The following is a 27,578-nucleotide window of genomic DNA, read 5'->3' as shown; positions in this document are numbered from 1 at the left end:
GAGATCACAAATATATATATATTTTCATTTCTATATTTAATTTTTATCCAAAACCACCCAAGTCTGACCAGTGAAACATATTTGGCAGGTGTGTGTTGGTGTCTGTGATTTACAGTACATTTACAGTACATGCAATGTTATTTTTTATACAAAATTATTCAATATTATATATATTTAGCAGCTGTCAATTGGTGATTCTAAGTTGTCCAAAGTTGTGAATGGTTGATTGCCTACATGTGCCCTGAGATAGGCTAGTGATAAGTCCAGGTTGTACACTGCCTCTTGCCGGAAGTCAGCTGGGATAGGCTCCAGCATACCTCTGTGACAATCATGAGGATAAGCACGATAGATATGGATGGATATTTAGCACATGGTCCAAATCATCTAAAAATATATTATTTGTATAGGTGTTTGAATAAAACTCCATACAATACACGCTTTCATCAATGCGCATGTATTTATATGCAAAATAATAAAATGGAGTGTGTTGAGTTGAAAGCAACTGTCGCTATGAAGCTTCCTGGCTTTTTAAGGGTGTGCTTAAACATAAGTACATGTTTGTCTGTTGTTTTTTCAAAAAAGGGGGCCCTGCTGGAGCTCTTTTATTGTGAAAGTATTTGACATGTGAGTGCATCCTGCCAACTTAGCACAGCTGCGAAAGTCAACATGTGGTTTACCCTGCCTAAAATGGTTTCATAGCATCTCGCTGCCTTGTCATGTTTCTCATTAAGATCAAATGTCTTTTGTCTTTTCTCCATATGAGAATAAGACAATCTGGGCTGTCCTTTTCCCATGGACCCATGCCACCCCAACCCCCCACCTCCTTCACTGCCATTTGATTGGCATAATGAGGTGAAGGCTGCTTGGCACAAAGCTGCTCTGAGGGGGCAAATGGAGACATTATTATTTAACGTGTGTGTGTGTGTTGGCCCCACCGGGCTATTAATTACCTTCTCCGTAACATCGCATCTGCTTCAGCGTACAGGCGAGTAGGCAAGCACTGCCAACAGGAGCGCTCACTTGTGTCCGTCTCTGCAGACCCCAGCTGCACTCTCACTGGAGCCTTATTGGATTGCATCTACATGTATGATGAATACACACACACACACACACACATTTAGACACAGTATAGCATCCCAGCTGGCACACGTTAAACAAAAGCACGAGACATGCTAAGATGCTCATTCTGTTCCAGACAGTTGGGACATTTTGTGCAGCAGCTGTTTGATTTGGAAGGAAAGTGCCAAAAAACCCAAAACCTTTTTCTCTATCAAATGGCGTATCCAGTGGTGTGAAAAAGTGTTTGCCCCCCTTCCTGATTTCCTTTGTCACTTATTTATGCTTTCAGATAACCAAGCAAAACAACTGGACACAAAATGCAGTTTTTCAACTAAACCTTTCAGAAAAAAACCTACATGGCACTGTGTGAAAAACTAACCCCCCCACCCCCCACCCCCACCCCTCATTACAATATCACTGAGATGAATTGAGATCTAGCTGTCAGGAAAAGGTTACAAAACCATTTCTTAAGCTTTGGAACTCCAGCGACCCACATTGAGAGCATTATTCACAAATGGCAAAAACAGTGGTGAACAACACCACAGTCACAAAAGACCCCACAACAACATCCAAAGAACAGCAGGCCTCACTCGCCTCACCATAAGAAAGACACTGTCCAAGGTCAAAACTGCTGCTGAACAAAAAAAAAATGAAGGCGTGTCCTCATTTAGCCAGAAAACATCTTAATGATCCCCAAGACCTTTGGGAAAATACTTTTTGTAAAGTGTGTCTCACATTACATATGGGGTAAAAGTAACGCCACATTTCGTACAAAGAACAGTAAAACATGGTGGTGGTAGTGTGATGTTATGGGGCTGTTTTGTTGCTGTGACTTGCTGTGATACATGGAAGCATGAATTCTGCTGTCTAGCAAAAATACCGAAGGAGAATGTCCGGCCATCTGTTGGTGACCTGAAGCTGAAACCAACTCGGGTTCTGCAGCAGGACAATGATCCAGAACACACCAGCAAGTCCACCTCTGAATGGCTGAAGAAAAACCAAATGACATATGACTTTGGAGTGGCCTAGTCAACATCCTGACCTGAATCCTTCATGCTGGAAAAGCCTCCAATGTGGCTGAATGCCAACAATTCAGCAAAGATGGCTGTGTCATAACGAATGTTTGACAAGTGTTAATGCCGTATGTTGTGAAAAACAGCAATTTTCCTGTTATAAAAATAATCTTTGATGAGTGTTTTTGCCATAGATCCTGAAAAACAGCACAGAGTGCTCATAGAGGATCTTTCACTTGGGTTTTTGCAGTAGGTCTTAACAAAGCCTTAGAAGAATAGCGACGCGAGAAATCTGCCCCCCTGTTCCTTAGTTTCCTGCAAACTCAAGTGCATCAATTTCTTTAACTATGTATCACTGTCTTACACATGTAAGAAGGGGTTAACCACTGTAACAACAAAGTATTTCAAGTCCAAAAGATTTTGAATGTTCGTCTGCTAACTTGTGTTGGAAAAGTGATGTTTTTTTGCCAGTTTTGTGCAACTTTAGATGCACATCTTTAACAAACATTTATAGTCAAAATTCCAAAATGTACTACATCAAGCAGGTATCCCATGTATCGATATCTGATTGCGCAAAAAAAAAATCACACAGTGGTCATGCTCATCTGGACCTTGATGTGTTCCATCCCCTTCATGCAGCGGAAACATCTGCATGCACTGTAAATGCCACAGTGCATCCACCTCATAATTAAAGACTTCCACTGCATTTAAGGCTACATTAGCGTCCTCCTTGCATGAGGAAGTACATTATCCCTCACGTTGTGTGTGGGGGAGGGGCTTGCATGGTGTTCTCCACGCTGCTCTGGAGTCGAGGGAGCAAGCCGGCCGGGCCTGACACCCAGACGCTACTATTTCAATGCTGCAGCCCTCCGGCCAAGAAGCTGTCAGCACATATTTTATCCTTTCATTCGCTCACTCCTGTATTTTCCTTCCTTCCCGTCCCACAGCTGCAACCGCGTGGTGTGTGTGTACATAATAGTGGCACGGGTCCAGCGCCAGGCTTTAAAAGCGTTCTGGATTATTAGATTTTACTTGCATCTGCTGCTGTGTTAAGAGATGCTTGACGTGAAGAAAAAGTCTCGTGTCGTAACCTCGTCTGGAACCTCTCCAACGCTGTTGGGTGTCGCCAAACGTCATCCCCAATATTCTTCACGGCCACGTGGGGGCATATTTGTACATTACCTGGGGATTGCTACGATATGCTGTCATATAACCTGCTTTATCTTGACTTGCATGTTTTATTTGTTGCTTCAGTTTGCAAGGAATTTTGTAGTTATACTAGTTTTGAGCACAATTAATAGAAGAAACATTCTTCTCTAATTGTCCCAACTCTTACACCTCGCGGTTTTGGAATATTTAACTTTTTCTTCAAAAATATAGAAGGTACTGTCATGGGCAGCTATTATTTTGCAGGGTTGTATCACACTTAATTGTGGCAAAGTCAGACAACGGATTCAAACTCATTTAAAGAATGTGTGCTATTATGTTTCTAAACCCAAACATTTGACTTTTTAGATAAAATTACAAATTTCGTGAAATCATATTCATTATCAACAGGACAGACATTACCGCTGTCCGATAACGCAATTGATAGCAGCAAATTTGTTTCACAGAATCAAACACTGTCGAAGAACAAAATGTGTGCTTCGAGAGTTTGGCAATCTTGCGAGATTAAAATGTGACAAGTTTACTCGTTTGTAGCGTCGTGAGTGTCGTGTGGCTGTTTTTTTCCATTGGAGTTGAAGAGGTGCTTGGTACTTGTTGATGTCCAAGTAGAAACTGGAGTAATTGTACTTTTTGATCAAATTTACTAAAGATTTGTCAGATCAACGTGTTGTTCTTCATGTCATACATAGAAGATGTCCGCATTGACAATTTAGGGAGTTGGGTTAATTGGCGACTCCAAATTGTCCATAGGTATGAATGTGAGTGTGAATGGTTGTTTGCCTATATGTGCCCTGTGATTGGCTGGCCACCAGTCCATGGTGTACCCAGCTGTACACAGCTGGAAGACAATTGGGATAGGCCCCAGCATATCCGCGACCCTCATGAGGATACACTTCCGTACTGCCGTTCAATGCACACCTGAAAGCTGTAAAAACTCCTCCACAATGCAACCCAGCCCTTGACCAACAGATCCAAGAAGGCAGCGCTTAGACATGGTCCTCCATCGGCCGGCAACACCTCACTTTCGAGGCCAAACATGCATGGTTGTCCAAAATATGTTATAGGGGCCATCTGCGTCAGGCCATGGATGACGTGTGACGCCCATGTCCTCTGCAACCACTTCTGACTGAGTCTCGGCAGCTCCCCAGTTCGGCTGTCCAATGAGCGCGTGCAGTTTGCTTGGACTGCGATGCTTGGCTGCTTTTCATTCAGGTTTTCAGTTAATTATGCAATATTGTGAAATAGAAAACATGAGTTTTGGATACTAGGATTTTTTTTAATGTTCTGGTAAAACAAGCATATTGGCTTTGTTTGGCTATGAAAATAAATGTCACAAAAATGAGTAGCTCTTCTTCTATTCACGCTGTAACCATGTAGTACCAGGTATACATTCATGATAATATGTAATACTTACAGTATTTAAGCATTCCTGGAAAGTCCATCATTGGTGCATTTATTTCACGTGACATAGAAACAAACCTGCATGTTAGTGTTAACTTTTCCAAACTCAAAAACAACAACAACAAAACACAGCAACAGCACCATTTTTTGACGCATCAGGTTCACGGCGCTGACGCGCGATCTGTTTGTAGTTTGTAGTGAAGCCAGTCGCTTGTGTAGCAAGCCAGTGTGGTTTGGCAAGGTGTCACTATGCCAGTAAAGTATTTCTTTGGCGTCACAATGTTAATAACAATACTAATAACAATGTCGCTAACCCTAACACGTAGCGGTTTTGGAATATTTGACAAACCAAACCACAAACACACATGACCTTCGGTGCAGATTAAAGCTGTAAGCCGCCCAACTCTCGTCCATTTTTCACGCCTACATTAACATGCTCACGCTAACGTTAGCCATGATGGTGGGCCGTGCATCGTTTAGGTCAAGTTGACATGGAAGTAATATACTGTAAATATGAAAGCAAAGTGCGCTTATGTAACATCCACCGATGATTCCCAAAGTCAGGTTTGGGAAGCTCCGGGGAAGATGGGAGTGCTGCCAGAAATAGGAGCAATTGTCACGCTTCATTATCTCTGTGACTCTCTTCAAGTCCTCCTAGACGGTGCAAGTCACTTTAAATCTTTCCCACTGGGTTCAACACTTGATTCTAAATGGCATGTCAAAATAATTCATATGTGTGCAACAATCTGGATCCAGTCGTACAATGCCAAGAAGACTCATTTATCTCTCTTATCTATGCAGTCATCTTCTTTTGAACGAGCATTGCAGGTGTTTTCACCCTACATCATGCTAATTTGTAAAGGTACCAAACAGGGCACTTTAATGGCAGAACAGGTTTGTCAAGCTCTTTTTTCATTTGTTAGCTTGCAAGTTACCTGATTTATCGCTAATGACACCACAAAACTGCCTGCCAATAAGAATGGTAGACAAAAATTAAAAGCATAAATACCCATAAATAACCTTAAAAGCATAAATCCCCGAAAGCAAAAGTAATCATTTCGTTCACCATTCATTATTGTTTGTATATTAACTAGCAAGGTACTTCCTGGTTGATGAAGAAGGATATGAATATATATGTAATATATAGAGAGAATATTACATAGAGAATTTTACAGTTTTTGGGAAAGTTACGCTGTGGCTTAATCAGCAATAACTATATACTAATACAATAACTATATTTTTTTAAAGAACCGAAAGAATTGTTGCAGGCAATGATTTTGTCCATCTATATGTCAACTAGCAAGCTACTTCCAATGACTACAACTACCGTAATTTCCAGTATATTTCCAGTGTTTAAGCTGCACCCACTATATTTTGAGAAAAAACTGATTTGTGCATGTATAAGCCGCACATGCTCAATCATGAGCTATGAGGAACTCAGAACGAGCTCGTCCACCCATCTGAAATCACAGGAAGTCATTACTCAAAATAACGGTTTGGTTTTGTCCATGCGCATGTTAGCAAGCGCGTCACTTCCTGGTTAATGAAGAATTCTATAATATGACAGAATTTAACCTTTTTCTTGTCATTGTGGTTGAAGAGACATTTAAGACAGTGAAAAAACTTGTTGTCGTCCATGTTTTTGTATATCAACGAGCAAGCTTACAAAATTATGCAAGATGATATAACTACTCCAGTTTACTTCCTGGTTCATAAAGAATTATATACAATGAAGTAATTGTATCTTTTTGTGGTGGTAAATCAGCAAAAACTGAAAATACATTAATCTCGTAGCGGGCTATGTTTTGTTTGTCAATCTGTATGTCAACTTGGACTTCCCACGTCATAGAAAATGTGGGTAGATGACCGAACTCCTGCTGTTGGTGTTGCTGTGGGGTGAAAGGGCACCTTTGTCTTTGCCAGTTTACATATTTCACTGGTAAGGCCAAGTGTACCCAAATAAGAGACTTCACCCATGACTCCAGCTAGCCAAATGCTGGGCTACACCGTACCCGTGTACGGTGTAGATGCGTGACTATATCGGGAGGCAGTTAAACTTCCTGTCCCCTCACTTCATGTGTTTCAGCGTGGGAACTCAGTGCCTCTGTACCCACCGTGTTACAACTACATGTACTGTGACACCCCGAATAGCTACCCAAGTATCTACAGCATGTTTAACACCACAAATAATGCTCATGAATCATCGAATGCAAACACACAGGCCTGCACACCATCAGTCCTCTGGACATGCAACAAATCCATCATGGAGGAGTTGTGTAATCATTTCATAGCGCTGCCAGAAAAACTTTGTTCTGTGTGCGGGCTCGCGCTGCTTGCAGAGAGAAAAAAATGACAACTCCAGACAAACAAGTGTGTTTACACGGACAATGAGACACTGATGTGGTCGGAATATTGAGCAGCAGCCATCAGGGAACATCTGGGCAGCAGTGCAAGTGTTGTCATCTGCATGCAAATAGAGCCTTTTGGATGTTGTACTTTGTTGCATATGATGTCTGCCACTTACTGTATATGCCTTTTCTTTTAAAATCTCTCATACATTCCAACAAAGCAAGCATCATATTTTCAACTTTTTCAAATTCTCAGGCCTTTGATGGAGACACCATCTGTAAATAACGGATTTCAGTTCCAACTTTATTGTGATGTCTAGACTGCTCAAGGGGGTTTTCGTCTTTTTGTTGATATTTGGGCTTTAATTGTGCTAAGTGATGCAACAAGCTGAAATGCCAAATCTTCCATCTGCAGCTCTTAGATATATATATATATTTTTACAACGTGGCAGATTTGAAGTTATTGCCATGCTTTTCTTTAATTAAATTAGAGAGGGTTGTTTTGTTTGGGGGGAGGAAAAACCCTTTTTATTACTGACAAAAAAGGATATCATATGTATTATTATTTATTCCGGGCTGTAGTTTCATGCATGGACGCTGGGGGGCAGTCATGTTCAGCTCGCGGTCTTGGAGCGGGCGTTTTGGGACCAAAGAAGAGGAACGAGAGGGGAAAAAAGGAGAAGTTCGGTTGCCGTGCGCCCAGCTAGTTAGTTAAGTCTGCAACAGGCCAGTAAGTTGTTTTTCACGCTGCCTTGGAAATAAAAACCATGCAACGATAGAGGTTCATCACTTTTTGCTGTTTCCTTCAGAATTAGACGATGTTGGCAGCGACGCCATGATGGATGTTTTCGTAGTCAAACGATCGCTGATTGGTTGATCGCGAACAACGGGTGTGGGTAAAACGCGGACTGTGGATTACGGACCGCGGTCTAAATAAACGATTCTGATTGGTTCATTGCAAGGATTGCTTTGCAAATTACCACCGGAATTACGCAGTCCGTGTTTTACCAACACCCAACAAGAACCGCTTTAAAAAAAACTCTTGGCAGTATGGCATGCCAAAGTGCACTTGCCCGACGGGAATATCACTGATTAGATTTACTTGCCCGAATTTTGTTTTAACTTGCCCCGGGCCATCGGTACATCGTTATTGTCGAGCCCTGCGGAGAAAACCCACGCATGCACGGGGAGAACATGCAAACTCCACACAGAGATAGCCGAGGGTGGAATTGAACTTGGGTCTCCTAGCTGTGAGGCCTGCGTGCTAACCACTCGCCGCCGTGCAGCCTCGTGTAGAGTTAAACCATAATACACCAAAGACAACGACATCCCCTGCATGGAAAAGTTCAGTGAATTTGTTTGTGATCAAAGTGTGATATCCAGATTATATGGTTGAGAAGCTGCCTGTCACGGTGAGCTTCTGTGCCAACTTGTGAAATTATTTATTATTTTATTTTTACATCCTATTTCATGCTCCTCCGGTGGAATCGCTTCCCTGTTCCTCTTGACTTTTGTTTTGACACTCAGCCTTTAGGGAATCTCCCCAGACAAAACTTCATTTTTCTCCCCTGCACAAGGTCAAAGCTTGATTCGCCGTCATTTTTTTTCATCTCACCTGCCGCCGAGCGCAACGACTATCTGCGTTTAGCACAAGCGGCTTGTTCTTTTTCTCTCTCTCTCTCTCTTGTATTGATGTAACAGGTGCTTAGCGCGACAGACAGCGGCAGTCAAAATAACACGTCTGTTTGGCTTTCAGGCTGCATGCTAAAGTTAGACATCTTTGAGGTTTTTTTCCTGCCGCTTGATGGAAGGTGATGCCGCTGCATAATGCATGAGGCAAGAGAGAGAGGGGAACACTTTGTCTGGCTGGCTTTTTATAGGCGCTCTGCTGCTATACGGCGAACAAACACGTACTAGAGCAATACGCACATAAGGTGCATGCTGGAGCGGCTCAAAGTGGCAGCGATGTCAAGAAAAAGACGCCTGGAAGTTGTCAGTGAGGAGTTTGTCTCACAGATGTTAGAAAATATTTTATAACCCGTGATCTTACTTGTAAGGGAAGGGGTCTTTTAGGTCTGAAAAAGAGTGAGCCGGCGCACCGGGAGGGGAAAACCAAGACTTTACTTTACTTTTGCCCTCCAAAGTGTGGAGTTGTTATCTTCTTCATCACTCTTAATCCTTATTTAACTAGCCCGCTTGACATGGAATTATACTGCTGTTCATAGTAGTTGACCATACGTATATATTTACACTCTACGTATGCTTTACATGTCATTTGCATTCTGCTTTAACATCATGTATATTTATGTATGAGTAATCCATCGTTTACCATGGTCAATCGGTTCCACACCCGACATCAGAGGTGTATTTTAGTTCATTTAGCCCTTGTTAGATTTAAAAATGCGCTTCCAGTGGGATGTTGAACGCCACTGCTGCCTCAACTGCTACTTTTATATAGATAGATATAAAGTATCTAGCTTATCTATTATGCCTGTGAATATCATCATGCTTGTGTTTCCACATTTTTTTTCAATCTTACATTTTTACATTGCCGCTACCCGTCCGACACCCCTGACCCCCCCACCCCCCTCACCATTAGTGCTGTTTTGACAACCAACCATGTCCCCTTCTGCCACCTCTAACACGGTTTAGCAAAGCATCAGCTCTAGTAAAGCTGCATGTGGACAAGGAAACCCAGCGTTTTCAGCCATCCAAAAAATTCCAATTGCGCACACCTCATTATCTGAAACTTTTGCATCGTTTAAAACTAGAATACAACATCCTAACTACATTTATAATATTACAGTTATCTGTATGCTCTGTAAGTGTGCTACTATGTCTTACAGAGCATTTGGTCCACCAGCCTTCAAGGTACCACAAATGTTTCTTAAAATGGGAGTTTAAAGTTAGCACTTTATGCTAGTGTTGCTGTTGTTTGTCTCCCTCTCTCCCACTCTATATGGTATCTATTACGTGGTGGTAAAGTAGCTGTGGGTCATCATCATTAACAAAAAAGAAGAAAGAAGGAAAGAAAATGCCGTCTGAATGTAACTTAATTATAGCGCACAGTAAAAAGACAACAGTGACACCTCATCGATCGTCTTGTGCGGTTCCTAACGTTTACACAGCTTCATTTTGTGGCTGTCTGAAGAATCAGGTGGGGGGGGGGGCTCCTTTCTGTCATTTTATCCGTGCTTTTAAGCCCCCCCACCCCCTCAATTCCATTACGCAGAGCGCCACCGTGCCCGGCCCTCTGTCTCCGCTCAATCAAAATGTATCAGGCGGGCTTCGACGGGGGGTGTTTATCCCCAAGTCCTCCCACACATATCAATGAATTGGCTCCCCCCTCCCTAGCCGTTGCTGGACAAACAAAACCGCCACAAAAATAAGTAGCTCTGGTCCATTTTCATTTTGTAAAAGTAGCTCTCACAAGAAAAAACCATGGTGACCTAATGACCTGATATAGCCAATTATACATTTAAACCTTTACACTGCATGGTTGGGATTGGGATCAGTATCGGCCGATTTCACTGATGGATTATTGGGATTGTTATGTAGCTACAAGTTAGCCTCTATTTGGCTTTGATCTCACACATTCATGTTCATTCAATGGCATTTAAAACATCTCAGAAATTTTCGCCGTTTTTTGTCGTTCATTGCTGATCTTAAACATTTGAGTCTCAGTTATCAACCCTGACAATTTTTATCAAATGCTAACAATTGTTAATACGTGACATTAAATTTAGCTAGTTTTAGTGTGTTTTGGTCATTTTTGAAATGCTAACATTGTAGAAGTAAGTTAGCTTCAGTGATGCTTTGATCTATATTGTTTGTTTCTTTGGGCTTTTTCCTGATAATTGTTGACATTTTCAGGAATTTGTTCAAGCTAGCTTGCTTGTTTTTTGTAACTGTTCTTGTCGTGCTATCCTGTTCATGTTATTGCAATAGAATCGATAAGAAATTCATAGAATGCGTTTTTAGGGCAACATGGAGTCAATTCCCTTTCAGGGGCGGTCCCCTAAGAGAAAGCTTTATTCCTTCCCTTTTTCCTTCCGCAATTATCAGTTCTTTTTTTCTAGTCAGCCCCGGAATAAATTAACAAACAGCCAGCCAGTACACAGCCTTTCTTCAATTTACCGCCTATTGTCAATTGGCTTCCCTTTTATCGTTTAGTGTTTTCTTCTTTCTCTATCTTAACCCGTGCATCCCTCTTTCGCCGCAACTGTCGCTCTTATTTACGCACGTCGTTCCAGGTAGTTTTTATTGCTGCCTTCCGGAGCAGGCGGATGGCAACAAAAATAAAAGGATGGATGGAAGATAGAGAATAGCGCTTTAAGGCTGCAGACGGTAAAAAAGCGTCAGCATGATGACTCGTAGGTATATTAGCGCATGGTTTGCTGGTGTTTAATAGCGTAATATGACAAATTGAAGGACTGCCAGCAAGCCTTTATTTATTTTGATGCCGCTAGCGGTGATATATGACCACACGAGTCCACTGGCAAAATTGGTAGACAAAAACAAAAAAAAAAAACCCACTCAACAAGCTGTTACGGCTCAATAACACTCTCCTGTAATCAACTCGCATTTTTGTTGTTTTACGAGGGGGAACATGGCACGAGGTGATTAGCATATGTTTTGGTGACATAAATTTGGAATTTATTGCTCTTGTCAAAAGTGACTGTCGAGCAAAGTCGATTATTAAGCGAGTAAACGACCTGAGAGGGTTTTATGTGAACTTCCTTAATAGCAGCACTCTGTCTGTTTCAAATCACAGACACACAAATCATGCATCGGCATGAATGCCACCACTTGACTAGCTCCCAAATAGAGTATATATCTCAGAACAAAAACAAATACTGTGAGCCGCTGCTTTGTTTAAATTACTTTTTTAATGTCTTGTCAAACCTTGTTGTGGTCGTCAGCACTGCCAGACTGTGAGACTTAGCCAAGCACTAAACATTGTTTGATTTTGTAAGTGTGTAAAATAAAAAATACCTTCCAAAAATCTATTTTGGATGGAAACTCTGTATAAAGGGGGAATTGCATCCCAACATACGTGCTCTGACGTGCTGTGCTCTGTGCAAAAATCGCAACAGACACACTCGTGGCCTGCACGAATTTTCAAACCAGCAGACAGCATGCAAAGCCTGAAGGAAGAAAAATTGGGATGCGAATTAGTTTGTGTGTGCACACAGGAAAGCCTTGCACATATCCAGGTCGCAATGGCAAGGCAGGGGAGGCGTACGTGTGTCGCAAGTTTAAAAGTACATTGTGTACATTGGCCGACCAGCCAGCCGACAACCCCCAGTTGTACACTGTGGTTCTCCCCACCTCTGTGTACACAGAGCGGCATAGCGTATCTGACATTAATGCGCCTTACCTGGCCACATGTAAGACCATTGAAACAATACTTGATGTGGCAACTCATGCCGTCATAATATCCCATGGTACAGTAACAAACACATCAGTGTCAGATATAGTATGATGTGGCGCTTCTTTCATGAAAAACTAATTAAAAGAACAAATTCTGAAAATGAGAATTGGCGACCTGAATTTGTCCATAGGTATGAATGTGAGTGTGAATGGTTGTTTGTCTATATGTGCCTGTGATTGGCTGGCTACCAGTCCAGGGTGTACCCTGCCTCTCACCTCAGGTGTATGTTCATGTACACCACTTTGCGCTTCAAATTTTATGGCTTCAAGGTCTCAATTGTACATAGCGTAATGACAGTATCACAACATTTTTGTTGTCTTTGTCAAAATATTGCAATTACATCATGTAATGTCTCGTGTGTTACTCTTGCGATTCTTCTGCAAATAATTATTGTCCTTGCTGTCAATAGCGGGTGAAGTGTCAGTCGCAAGGTTTGTGCCATACAAAACTGTTCGAAAAGAAGGTAATCGGATGAAAGACCGGAAGATTACTTTGATGAGTAAAGGAGTAAGCTACAGTATGTAGCACTAGCTTGACGAGCAACAAGGTCTGGTTCGGATAAAAATGCCGCCATATTCCAAAGCCTGTGTGTACGAGCTAGTCAAGAATCATAGCATACATTTAGAATTTGGGGGGGGGGGGTAAGATTACGCACCTCGTTTGTCAATAAACGTAAATCGTAAGATTAAGATCTAGATTGGTATGTTGCATCACCAGTTAGATACTCCTGTCGGTCTGTCTGGTTGCTACGTAAGCCTTTGCAGTGGAACGTAACACGCACTCGGCCAGCGACACACACACCACATCGATGTGGCGGCGGCTGCATGGCACGGTTCCCAATTGGAGTGGCCTTAATAAGACCATCCATACCTTATCAGTTCTGTGTCTGGGCTACACAATAGTCAGATTGAGGGGCGACACAAAAGGCCTTTGAAAGGCTTTGTGCTCCGTGTGTGTTGCACTTTACCGCTTAAGTGTGTTTTTCTCTTATCTGAGAGAAAGTGTGTACTTCACCTATGATCTCTTCAACGTGGAAGGGGAAAAAATCCTTCCTTTTTTTTGTCTGTTGCCTTTTGTCCACCCTTGTTGGTGAATTGGTCAACTTGTCAAATGGAATTAGTCATTTGTTTTCAGTTTTTTCGGAGTCATGCTCATTTTGAAGCTTTCTGTATTGGACGGAAACTACTGCAGAATCTTTGAATCCTGGATTAAAGAATAGGCACACTCAACCTACACTCATACACTCAAAGATCTATCAAAAACCATCACCAACATCATCAGGAATCTCATTGGTGTTCTGAATAGTGCTGTAAAAGTGAATCACTGACTCGATTATGATCAACTGACATCTATTTTGTTGTTCAATTAATAGTGTAAAAATGTTTCAATATCCTCTGATTTCAGCCTTTCAAGTATGAATATTTTTTATTTTCTTTAGTCATTCATGAAAGCAGACATATTTGTTTTAGGCAAAACAAGATATTCACAAACAGTGATGGACAGTTTTGCCTCTTTTCTGTTGTGGACAAAACCACTAGGTGTTGATTTGGTCTGTCTAGGGCTTAACTGATTATGCGAAACAAGAATATGAAAATGGTAATGGTAGTGGTAATGGTTTTATATCATTTGAACATGCATCAGATTACAATTGAGTGCATCCCATAATCAGTTCCCAGTTCCACATGTCCAAAAGGAGTAGGAAGAAGCAAAGCTTATTAAATCCTACCCCTCCATCTGGTAATTTTACAATCACTAACTGTTACATAATACAGTTTAAGGTTTGGGTTTTTTTTTTAATAATGCACCTCGTACCGAAGTAGGAGGTGATATGAGCATCCAATGCCATAATGGGTACCATAGTAAGTGTCAATATAGTGATATACAGTGCATCCGGAAAGTATTCACAGCGCTTCACTTTTTCTACATTTTGTCATGTTACAGCCTCATTCCAAACTGAATTAAATTAATCTCTTACCTCAAAATTCTACACAAAATACTCCATTATGACAATGTGAAAAAAAGTTTTTTTGACATGTTTTGAATTTATTAAAAATAGAAAACAAAAAAATCACATTTACATAAGTATTCACAGCCTTTGCCATGAAGCTCAAAATTGAGCTCAGGTGCATCTTTTTTCCACTGATCATCCTTGAGATCTTTCTACAGCTTAATTGGAGTCCACCTGCAGTAAATTCAGTTGATTGGACATGATTTGGAAATATAATAACTGTCTATATAAGGTCCCACAGTTGACTGTGCATGTCAGAGCACAAACACCAAGCATGAAGTCAAAAGAACTGTCTGTAGACCTGCGAGACAGGATTGTCTTGAGGCACAAATCTGGGGAAGGATACAGAAAAATTTCTGCTGCTCTGAAGGTCCCAATGAGCACAGTGGCCTCCATTATTCATAAATCGAAGACGTTTGGAACCACCAGGACTCTTCCTAGAGCTGGCCGGCCTTCTAAACTGAGCGATCGGGGAGGAAGGGCCTTAGTCAGGGAGGTGACCAAGTCCCCGATGGTCACTCTGTCAGAGCTCCAGCGTTCCTCTGTGGAGAGAGGAGAGCCTTCCAGAAGGACAACCATCTCTGCAGCAATCCACCAATCAGGCCTGTATGGTAGAGTGGCCAGACGAAAGCCACTCCTTAGTAAAAGGAACATGGCAGCCCATCTGGAATTTGCCAAAAAGCACCTGAATGACTCTCAGACCATGAGAAACAAAATTCTCTGGTCTGATGGCTTTCGTCTGGCCACTCTACCATACAGGCCTGATTGGTGGATTGCTGCAGAGATGGTTGTCCTTCTGGAAGGCTCTCCTCTCTCCACAGAGGAACGCTGGAGCTCTGACAGAGTGACCATCGGGGCCTTGGTCACCTCCCTGACTAAGGCCCTTCTTCCCCGATCGCTCAGTTTAGAAGGCCGGCCAGCTCTAGGAAGAGTCCTGGTGGTTTTAACATAGTCCTAGCATATAAGTAGCCACGTTTACATGAGTTTTTCTCTTTCCGAATGGAATCTTTCCAAATGACCTTTCCGAAAGCAATGGGGTATTTAAAATGCGTTCAAAGGGATGAAAAAGATCATGGTAAAAAATATATATATATATCTTGGAAAGGAATATTCCAATCGCGTGTCTACATTTGCCGCTATAATCGACCAGAATAGTCAATGGGGCATGCCCAGTAAAGCATAAACACCAACATCACGGGATACCGACTTCCTCGAGTTTTTCTTTCACTTGTTGGAATAACTCCGTATTGCCAGTTTTTCATTCGTCCAGTCTTGAAATTTCGTTGCTAGCTTCCATTTTTTTTAAACGAAGAAAATCTCAGGCTGCATGTTACGTCATATCTCAGCAACCACTGAAAGAACGCACCCAGGAACAGGATAAGCAAGATAAAGTTCAATCTTGCTAATATTTTGTAATTAAGCCCGGCACATGTTTTATATAGATATATATTTTCTTTTGAATAAAACTGGACTTGTGAATGGCGTATAGAAGGGTTTAGATTCTGTTCCACAGATGGCGCTAATGCACACGAAAGCTGCTTGCCAAACACCAATAAACAACAGAAGAAGAAAAACACCACGAAGAAGAACGCAGTGTGACAACTTTCCGTTTGAGCGGGTAAAAGATACCTCAATCGGATTGGGGAAAGGAATATTCCACTCCTGTGAATCCGATTATATAGTCATTTGGATTGGCACTTTTCTTTCAGAAAGAGGTGTATACAAAGGTTACATTCTTTCCGTTTGAGCAAATAACCCGAATGGAATTGGAATATTTGGGTCCATGTTTACGTGACTAGTGTTTCAAATGTACTTCTTCCCTGAGATCATATTTCTCCTCTCTTGTAGAGAAGTATTGGTTGACATTTTTAGGTAATTTTTAGCCTTATGCATTATTTTAGCTGTTTGAAGATGAACTATATCCGTAAGTTGAAGTATTTGTGATTTTAGAAATAAGGAGTTAGTATGTTCTCTGTAGGCGGCATTATGAATTATCCTTACTGACCTTTTTTGCAGTACATTTAGGGAATGAAAATTGTTTTTATAGTTATTAGCCCATATTTCCACACAATAAGTAAGATATGGTAGAACCAGAGAGCAATAAAGAGTGTGGAGTGATTTCTGATTGAGAACAAGTTTTGCTTTGTTCAATATTGAAATATTTCTGGCCACCTTATGTTGTATATTTGTAATATGAGGTTTCCAGCTCAAATTTTCATCTATTGTGATCTCCAGAAATGTATTTTCGTTCACCCTTTCAATGTCCACACCGTCTATTTGTATTTTGCTGGTACGTGTCCTTTCTGCTGTTACCAAACAGCATGATTTTAGTTTTACTTAGGTTCAAGGATAATCTATTATCATCAAACCATCTTTTTAGTGTGACCATTTCTTCTCTGACCTTTCTAATGATTTCGTCTGTACTTCCTCCAGAACAAAAAGCAGTGGTATCATCCGCAAATAATACCAGCTTTAAACAGTTTTGGTCCCAGTATTGACCCCTTGGGTACTCCGCACGTGATACATGAACTTGCAGATGTGTATTCTCCTAGCTTTACGTATTGCTTCCTGTCAGCTGAGTAGCATGATTGATTGTATCAAAGGCTTTTGTGAGATCCATGAATACTGCGGCTGCACACTTCCTATGATCTATAGCGTTAGTGATTTCCTCCGTAATTTTGATCAGTGGCATGGAGGTAGAAATATTAGCTCTGTATCCATACTGATTTTCTGATAGTAATTTGTTCGTATTAATAAATTTATCCAGCCTATTATTTGATTAGCTTCTCAATAAATTTTGGAGAATTGTGGTAGTAAGGAGACTGGCCGATAGTTTGAAAATTGGTGTTTGTCATTAACTACAAATAATCATTACTGAAGCGTTTATTTCCACTTTTCACACTTTTGGTCTACTTGAATCGAGGGAACAAATGGACTAGCATGGAAAAAGTGAGATTATATTGATCGGTTATTTGGCAAAAGCTACCACTTTTCACTTTTTTTTAAACTTTGTGGTAGGGTGGCACAATACCCACTAAATATCAGCGAGGTTTCCATTGTTGCAGTCAACATGAATCTGGACAACACTTGTCAGCAGGACTATACAAAAGACAGTTTTTGTGGAGTTGCGGCACAAATGAGCATCTGCACAGAGATAAGGTGTACATTTTAAAGCTTTGTGTTTTTATTCTTAGAGGAATCATGGAATCCACTGGAGCATCTTTGAATGAGTCCTAGATTAAACAATAGACACACATCATACACTCACCCTTAAGCTAGCTTTCTAAAGCCTCCCAAGGGTCATCAAAAGCCATAAGGAACTTGCATGTTTTTCCAAAAACAATACCCCAAATGAGAAGAGCATGAGGCATGCCTTGTGGAGAACAACAACAAAAAGAACAACAAAGCATCTGTGACCATCTAACGTTTTGAAATCTAAATGTAACCAGAACTTAGTGTCTGGAACACGATTAAAGCCTGCGGTTTTTGCCAAGCCAGATTCATATTACACCCGATCGTTAACAGAATATGCAGAGAAAAAATATGGGCCTTGATGACATGTCCCGTATGACAACCTTTTTCTCGGCGAAGTATGATAAAACTAGTTTGCAGTACATTTTGAGGAGGGGGGCATAAAAACCCACTTAATCACTGTTTATCCTTTTCATCATTACAATCCACTTGAATCGGCACAAGCAGTTATTTCAATCACGGTGCACAAAAGTTACACAACCAGTTCTTGTTAAAATTTGTGAAGGACCCGTACAAAAACTCGATCACTTTTAGTGATTTCAGCAAATTGGGGCTAGCAAAGTGCAACATCAAAACCTTTTTTTGGGGGGGGGGTTGAGCTTGTCCATGAATTGGCCAATAGACAAGCCAGAATTGTATTCCAAACTGAACTATAAGCTGTTGTCAAGTGAACGTTGTAAGAAATGACTTCCAGCGTGGGGGTGGCAGCTTGGACAAAGCCTGCCTGGATAAGGTCACCCACCTTTGTATAGGTATGCTAGCCTGGCGTGATCGGTATTGATTTGTACAATTTCATGTTTGACAGTTGCTGTAGTAGAGGCTAGGATGTTTATTTATGTTATTACTTTATTTGGTGCAAACAAAGAAAGATTGCGAGCTACAATGTTTTTTTCCTCTCTCTCTCTCGACTGTCACAACATTTCTATGAGTCGTATATTTGCATTCAATCAGTCCTGTTTTGGCATGGCTGAGAGATGCCTGATGGGCGGCTGTCATTTCCTTGCCCAAGTGGAGTGGCATTTATTGACATCCATCTTTGTGCTATGCAGACGCTCCATCCGCATTAGATAATAATGCTCCCTTTTGTCTGACACTGACATAGAGGTATGCTTTGGCTTGTTAGAAAAGTACTATGTAAATTTGATCCATTTTGGTTATTATTATTTTATGTTTTTAGTTTGCAATGTTTTTAGTCTCAGTATCCATGCATATTTGAACGCAGGTAACAGGATGAAAAGTAAAAATGTACTGTAAGCATGACATTTGGAATATTTTTAAAATGCAAAATCCTGCCAAATTGAATGCACATGTCGTTAAGTTTTGTCACTGTTGTAGTGCACTTGAATTGGGACAAAGTTGAGTTGTGTTTATCACTGATAGTTACCTGGAATAAACTAAACAGCGTTTTTGGAGGGGTGGCACAAATACACAATTTTAGTGGGGTTCTGAGGAGGGGTTGCAAGTTTTCTTCCCAACTTTTACAGTTATACGACTTGAATTGGGGCACAATGAGGCTAGCATGAAAGGTCGAGATATAATTTTTTCATTGCTGAGTTGCTTAGCAGGAATACACAAAAAGCTACACAGCCACTTTTTGTTTTTATTCAACTTTGTTGAAGAAATCCAGAGCACCAGACATTTTTTTTCTCGACACACAGCTAGTTTTGAAGACAAGACATAATAATTGCAATGGTGACAAGAGAGCAAGGTTGTTAAGTGCCATGAACGTGACAGCCATCGTAGCTTCCCTGTGAGACAAAAATGAGTTCCAAACGAACCGCATTGCTTGTTTGTGTTTAAGATAAAATATCACTGGGGAAAAAAAACACATTTGCAGTCGATGTAGCAGAGACTAGCAGATAACTATTGCTAGCTAGGTAGCTGCCGCCATAAAGACCGTGGAGCCAGGCAAAATGTGGAAACAAAGATGGGAGAATAGTCAAACAAATTGTGAGCGATCACACAAGATACATAAGATAGGCGTACAATGTGACAAGCTGTCGTCAATTGACTATACTTTTCACAGACTGTTTTATTCTCATGTTAATAAGCTACTTCCTTGGCTACACATGCACAAGTAGATTAAAAATTCACTCACAATGTCTCATGTTTTAGTCTCAAAATGCGACCGTTTAGTCACAGTCTGGAGCCCTGCTCTATGTTGAATAGAGATGTGGTAACTGTTGTTTTCATTGTGGCCGTCCACTTCAATTGAGACAGAGTTGTGTTGTTGTGTTTATCACTGTTTGTTTGGTAGAATACACAAAATGGTATTTGAAAAAACTGACACAAAAACAATACGTTTTAGTGAGGTTCTTTCCGCACTGTAAGGCGCACCTCAATTACAGGGTCTATTAACACATACGTAAGGCACATGCTAAAACATGCGGTCCACAAACAACAAGGCAACAGAAGCCAAACAGTGAGTTTAGTTTAACTCCATACTGCATGTATTACATCATGTTCTCTGATTGGTTTATCGCTGTTACCGTATCAATTACGTCTCTGTCAGCGGGAAATGGTTCGACAGTCAATAGTAGCACAACAGCATTACACATAAGGCGCACCTTGGTTATAAGGCGCACCATAGATTTTTGAGAAAATTAGAGTGTGCCTTATAGTGCTGTGTTCATTTCATGAAGTGTTCATTTCCACCTGTTACTGGTATGGCCTACTTAAATGGGGGCGAAATGGGACTAGTATGGAAGGTTGAGAGATATTGGTTATGGTAATGGTTTTATTTCATTTGAACATGCATCAGATTCCAATTGAGTGCATCCCATAATCAGTTCCCAGTTCCACATGTCCAAAAGGAGTAGAAAGAAGCAAAGCTTATTAAATCCTACCCCTCCATCTGGTACTTTTACAATCAGTAACTGTTGCATTTGTTCACTTCCTGCTTTCCTAATATAGTTTAAGTTTTTTTTTTTTGGTCACGTACATCCAATGTCTTAATGAACGTAGTCCTAGAAGTGTTTCAAATGTACTTCTTCCCTGAGATCATATTTCTCCTCTCTTGTAGAGAAGTATTGGATGACATTTTTAGCTAATTGGTATTTTTAGCCTTTTTGTTCCTAACATGCTAGCTTGGACTAGCTTCTTCTTCTTCAAGTTTTTCCAGCAAGCAGACTCCTACTTTACGAATACATAGCATAATTCATCTCAACACAATGTGAGATACGTACGTATTTGTGATGTACATGGATATTCGGATGTATGGATGTTCGTCCGAGTAGTAGAGAAGTATTGGATGACATTTTTAGGTAATTGGTTATTTTTTGCCTTGCCATGCCTTTTGCATTATTTTAGCTGTTTGAAGATGAACTATATCAGCAAGTTGAAGTATTTGTGATTTTAGAAATAAGGAGTTAGTATGTTCTCTGTAGGCGGCATTATGAATTGTCCTATTGTTTTGATGGTTTAGTTAGCAGGAATACGCACATCTACAAAAAACACAAAACTCTTAGTGATGATCTGAACAGAGATGTGGTTTCAAGTCTTATTTATTGACAGTCCACTTGAATTGGGACCATGTTGGGTAGTTGTATCTTATGTATCTCCTGCTGTGTGTTAGCTGCCACAAAAAAAACCTTACATTGAAAAAAAAAACCCTTGCATACAGGTGTTACAGGACTTTTTTCACTTTCCACCTTTACTTGAATCAGGGCTGTGTGCTCTACTGAGTGCTTCCCGACCTTGTTGCTGTGTTTTTTCTCCATATCTTTAAGGTTTTATGTTAGAACACAGCCAATTTGAAGTACTTGTTGGCATCCTGGAAGTGAGATGAGATGTCTGCATCCATCCTAAGCAATCCCCACGTTGTCATTTATCTTGGCGGATCACTCTTTGAACATGTCAACTCCGACAATAATCAAACCTGTGTGTACCGTTTTCAAGGCGATGCGTTTGAAGATCTCTCCAGCAGGCTTAAAGAAAACCATGGCAGCTATGTGGCAATCCGTGTCACCTTAATTGCTTTAGAGCACTTTCAGATATCGCTCAGGAGTTTTATAGGCTTTGTTCCAAGCCCGGGGCTCAGGGTTTTTTTTTGGGGGGGGTTGGAACGGAGCCCTTGGCCGGCCGCAGACTTTTGCTGTTGTCACATATTGTTTAGTTAGCTAACCTTCAAGGCCACATAATCAAATATTGACCCTTGGTCTTGTCCGACCTTGTGAGCTTAACCTGTTACAGCTTAACGGTGCTTCGATTCACGAGGGTGGAAACCAAAACGCGTTGAATAAATCTTTGGGTTTTTGCTTTGCTTTTACTATTCAGGATGCAACTAGTAAATCATTAGTAACGACCACAGTTATTTACAAAGTCATTTTCAAACTTGACTTGCAACGCGAAGGCTGCTGGTGATTGTTTCTTGATGGCTTGTTTCCCTCTGCGTCCGCAGGAAGATGCACAGCGGGATGAAGACCTATGGCTGTGAGCTGTGCGGGAAGAGCTTCCTGGACAGCCTGCGTCTGCGCATGCATCTGCTGTCTCATTCAGGTAAGCGTATCAAGCCCACCCCCGAGCCGCCTGGCATTGGCCGTCATGCCTGCTTTGTGTCACTGTTTTGAACGCACTTTCACTGGCTTGTCATGGAAGTGTAACACAAGATGTGTCTGCACATCGTCACCCTTTAGTACTTTCAATTTTATGACCTTTAGTGGTTTTGCAGAACAGAACACACTATGCCCACTTTTACACGCACTGCATACTGGAAGGAACTAAGTGGAATTGCTGGGTTGCATCTTGTTGTATTGCGAGACACTGAGTTCAGTTACCACAGAGATGTTCTGGTTCGCTATCATACCCAATACTTAGACATGGTGGTGGCGGACCGAACCAGCAACCTTTAGGTTTGAAGGGTGGCCGTCTCCCAACCTGAATGTCCTCATGTCATGTGTTTTTTTGGCAAGTTACTGAACACGCGATAGTTGATACTGATGCTAACAGTGTCAAAGCGCTTTGACTACCTTGGAGGCAGAAAAGCATGACACATGAAAGCCCATTTACTAGCCAAATACACAATACAAACAAGGTATCTTCAAAAAATAGCTGAAGTGATGTGTGATGAAGAGGTTCCATACAATCTTAAGGAGAAATACTTTTCTTAAGATTCAAACCACTTTCTCCAACATCAAATGTCTGGTGGTCCGCACCTGCAAGATGTTCAAGAACAACAAAAGTACAAAGATGCATCATTTCTTTCCACCTCTATGACAAGAGTTAGCTGCTGTTTTTAGAAACTACTCTACTCTACTACTGCTGATCGTATGGTGTTGGTTCAAAACTTGGGGGAAACATTTTTTCTTTAAAAAAAACAGCAGCAACTGTTACATAGGGGATCTTGGACAGAAGTTTTCTGGATCAGATTCCTAAAAAAAAAAAAAAGCAAATAATTTTCAAATAGGTGGTATTTGACTAGCAATTTTGCAGTAGATCATTAAAAACTGCACTTCTGTTGCAGTATATAGAGGATCTTATAGAGGACTATTTTTTTTAGTCCCAGAAGTCCTGTCACAGAGAGTTTTTTTTTTTTTTTGCTGTAGATTCAAATAGCTTTGTTATTAGATCTTTGAGTACATTTGTACAATTGGTCCATAAAACCAGTAGCTGGTTAATCATTTTCACCTGCAACTGGCTACAAGTAGCATATTCCTAAATATAGCATAAACCTACTGACATATACAGTGTTCTCAGAAATTTTATAATTAATTTATAATTTAGTGTTCTCACAAAATTTTTGCAATAGGTCCTTATGAACAGCAGAGTGCTCACACAGGATTTTTAACTAGAACTTTTGCAGTAGATTCCTATAAACAGAAGAGTGCTTCTGTCATATAGAAGATCTTTTACTTGTGTTTTTGCCGCAGATTCCAAAAAACAGCACCGCCCTCTTCCTGGACTTTAGATGAGCGTTGATTCTTAAAAAGAGCATGACACTCCTTTCATATACTGCATATCAGCTCTAGTCATTGACTGGTGTTTTTTTATGCAAGCCGTTAAAAACAGGAGATGGTTCCTGTTATAACTGGATCCTTGAGTCTCCTTTCTGCAGCAGCCAAAAACTCAGATAAGAAGAATTTTTTATGAGCATTTTTCATTAGGTCCTTAAAAACAGCAGAAGGTTCCTGTTATAAACTTAGACTTGCGTTTTTGTAGCAGGTGTCTAAAAACCGACGCGTATTTGTGCATCAGATTCCAAGAAATGACAGAAAAGTACATAAATGAGTTTTGCATTAGGTTAGCAGGACGCTCATTTCACATCCAGGATTTTTGCAGTACATTTCTATAAGCATCATGTAGAGGATTTTGGACTTTTTTTTTTGACTTTTTACATGTTATTTTCTACCTTGACAAGTATTTTTGGTTAAGTGCAGACTTTTGCCTCTTCGGCATCAGTTTTGCTTCTGAGTTGTCTTTTCTGGCTATGAAAAGGACAAGAGGAGTGTTTGTGTCGGGACAGGAGACGGTTAGGGAAGAGACGATACGGTGGCAAAGATTCTTTGATACTTTTTCTTGTACGCTCTACTTGTCTTTTTTTTTTCTTCCGCCTCCACCATTTTTGACTTTCAAGGCTTTTGTGGGTCTGACACAGCGTCTCCATGTTGACTGTCATGATGACACTTTGCCACGTCCCAAAGCCCTCAGCCTCAGCCGCCGCCGCCGCCGCCATCATCATCATTCTACTTCAAGCGGCTTCACAGAGGCAGAATATCACAGACATGAAGAGAGAGAGCAGAGACACTCTTTGGTATGCTGAGCACCACTGATGTCTGCTACCTCCCCTTCCCTCTAGCACTGTCTCTCTGTCTCTCTATGCCCGCCTGCCTGCTTCTATGTCCGTCTGTCTTCCGGTGCTTATCCTCCCATTGGTTGGTATAGTCTGTCTCTCTTGTCTTCCTGTCAATCAATGTTGCCCGTCTTTCTCTTTGTCTGTCTTCCTGTCTGTCTTTCTGCACTTGCCTGTCTATCTTCCGAACCCAATTGTACCTGTGTGTCTCCTTTCTGTCCCTGTACCTGTCTGTCTGCCTATCTGTCATTGCGCAATGTCTGCCTGTCTCTCTGCACCTGCATAGCCGTCCTTCTGCCTCACAGACTCGTCTGGCTTTTTTTTTTTTTTTTTTGCCTTTTCGGTTGCCTTTCTTCAAGTGAAGCAACCTCTTTTTGCCACTTTGTCTGCCTTTTGGCCTATCTGTCTGCTTGTCTGCTCCCTCGCCCACCTGTCTGTCTGTCTGTCTGTGCTGACGTGTTGTTTGTAGACGTTTGGCTCGCATCCAGTCTGGGCTGCGTGCCACCGCTGAGCGAGGGTACAGTATGTACAGTCTACCCTGTGCCAGCTATTTTTATTCATTTTTTTTATCCATTCTGTCTGCTCTCATCATGTTGTTTATTTTCATAAACACCTCTATTTCTTAAACACCTTACCTCAAGTCTGCTCCCTCTTCCGGATCAGAATTCATCATCAATCATTTAACCCTCAGAAAGCCCCTCAAAAATGGTGTGGTCTCAAAAACTGTCATAAAAACATAAGACTAATATCTTTTTGCTTAGACCTGTCACTCAACTTCAGTTCTAAATTGTGTAAATCTTAAAATAATACACATTGACATGTTTTCTATAAGAAACCAAGTTGATTGAGATAAGAAAAAAAGTAGGAAAAAGGGACCTGAAAGGGTGGGAAATGTGGCCTGGCTGTCTAGTTGACACATTTTAAAATTTTGATTTTATGATGATTTTGTTAATGAAAATCATTACATATGGAGTAACACAACCAAGGCTTTGAGCAACAAAAAAAAAACAAGCAAGAATTTTCCTGCAAGGACAAACAAGTACACACACTCAGGGAGCCAAGAGGGCTAATCCTCCTTAATATTCCTTTTATTCAAATAAAGCCCTGAGAAATGTCTCAACTTGTTGATGACATGAGGTCATCCACAGATTATGTCATCGTTTTATCTGTTCTGCAAAAGTCATAGCACGGATTGTTAGCATTGACTTGCCACCATCTGCTCTCAAAGAGCTCCAAATGTTCCTTCCCTCGCAGCAACATATGATACAGTTGTTTTCCAAGCCTAACAAGATTACCAGTATCTCCTCGCATGTCCTCATCTTAAGTGGCTTATAAAATGTTTTGTGTTTGTGCACACAGTTTAAACATGTTTGATACATGCAACTATGAGAACATCATGGTACTTAAACATGAACTTTGAGGGGTGCCATCATGTTGTCATTCACAAGCATATGCGGTCCATATTTGATGATGATAACAGTTTTCACAGTGCAGTCTTGCCCCGTTTATTGAGACCAAATGGTTCCAGAGCTGATCGTTGTAATTATGAGAATTGGATTCCTTGTTTATGAATGGATATTTTCATAGAGCATAGAAAACTTGTTTATGACTTTCCAAATACGACTTTTATCATTATTAGAGCACTGTAATAACACCCCGAAAGTCACCTTCATACTCCTGTTATTCTTTGTTTACACCACATTGGGCAACACTAATGTGTAGGTTACGGGATCACTGCAGGGACATAAGTGATGGCCGCCGCTCATAGCATATAGCAAGTTAGCCAGCTCGTGTATTTGTTCTAAACCTGAGGTGTGCAAAAGGACAAAGTAAGAAGCCAAAAATGTACCACTTCCACATGGAATGGGAGAACTAATGTCTTATCAATGTAACATTACTGCCATCTAGTGACCACAATACTGCATGTGACTTGTCTTGTATTGCGCTTGGATTTTTTTACTGTTGAAACCGCGCTTGTTAATAAATTACTTAATTTTCTCAAAAAGAGTGGTGGTTCAAACTGCAATATCGTTATCTAAAAATAAACAATGGCAAAGTGAATCAAACTACAAATAAGCAAATAACATCACTAAAAGGAAATAAGCCGTTCGTCAGTTATGTAACATTTATAGTGAATGGATTTTTATTTTATTTTTAATTTAGTCGTGTTTTTTTAAGCTACGTTTTCCACTGTATGTATTTAATTTTTTTCATTTTATTAAAATATGATTAACATCTAAAATACATTAGCAAAATTAATACAAAAACGACATTGATCTGTAATCTTTAGCAATTAACACAAATATTATTGCCATGCCCTGTGTGGTTCCCAAGTGACAGTTTGAGTTTGAGTTTCCTGTCTGGGCTTTGGGTTCCGTTTTGCACGCTCTTATTTTGTATTGTATTTTGTACTTCCTGTTTTCCTGTGTCTGTTTTAGTTACCATAGTCACCCACACCTGTCCCTAATTTCTGTGTGTATTTACTTCAGGTGTGTGCTTCTCCCTGTGTGGGATCATTGTTGTTTGTCCGTCAGCTACTTGGGTTGCGTTTCCTTCTGCTGCTATTATTGCTAAAATAAATATTATTTACCTGCCTTTGGTCCTGCTCTCTGCATCCTGGGGTCACACTGCAAAGCTCTCAAGCCGAACCGTGACAATTATAGAAATATAAAATACACAAATATTCATACAATATTGGTATTTAAAAAGATATGGATCAATTAATGAGCATTTTTTTAATTACATTTTTATTGCTATTTATTAGTTAGGAAATAATTAAAATGCAAAATAAATCTACTTTATTAACAAATATAATCATATGTATTGTACACATTATTTGAGATGCCAGTATTGCACATAGCAAATTAAGTCGGCAATCCAATTTTTTTTTCAAGTGACTTTTTATGAACACTAAAACGCTTAATTCTTGTTATTGTTAAGGTTATGATTATTTCGATTGAACACATGACAGGATGTTATGATGATAAAAATGCCCTTGTTGGCCAACATATTCCATGTATTGTGGGTTCAAAATATTTGCTGTTGTGTGTGAGTGTGGGAGCGAAACCGGATAATTTGGGCACAAAAACACGGTAACAAGAGGGCAAAA

At 40.6% G+C, this 27,578-nt stretch overlaps 1 protein-coding gene across 1 annotated transcript in view; it reads left to right on the top strand.

The window, feature by feature from the left end:
• The window catches only part of zbtb16a (zinc finger and BTB domain containing 16a), a 139,108-nt gene that overhangs the window by 28,927 nt on the left and 82,603 nt on the right, over window positions 1-27,578 (top strand). The window contains exon 3 of the mRNA XM_058078539.2: window positions 22,082-22,179. Within this exon, the coding sequence (XP_057934522.2) occupies window positions 22,082-22,179 (98 nt within the window). The remainder of the gene's footprint in view (window positions 1-22,081; window positions 22,180-27,578) is intronic.

Source organism: Doryrhamphus excisus, linkage group LG1, assembly GCF_037039965.1.
Source record: "Doryrhamphus excisus strain RoL-2023G ecotype Guam linkage group LG1, RoL_Dexc_Guam_v1.1, whole genome shotgun sequence".
Taxonomy (NCBI): domain Eukaryota; kingdom Metazoa; phylum Chordata; class Actinopteri; order Syngnathiformes; family Syngnathidae; genus Doryrhamphus; species Doryrhamphus excisus.
This window is presented reverse-complemented; position numbering and strand designations above follow the sequence as displayed.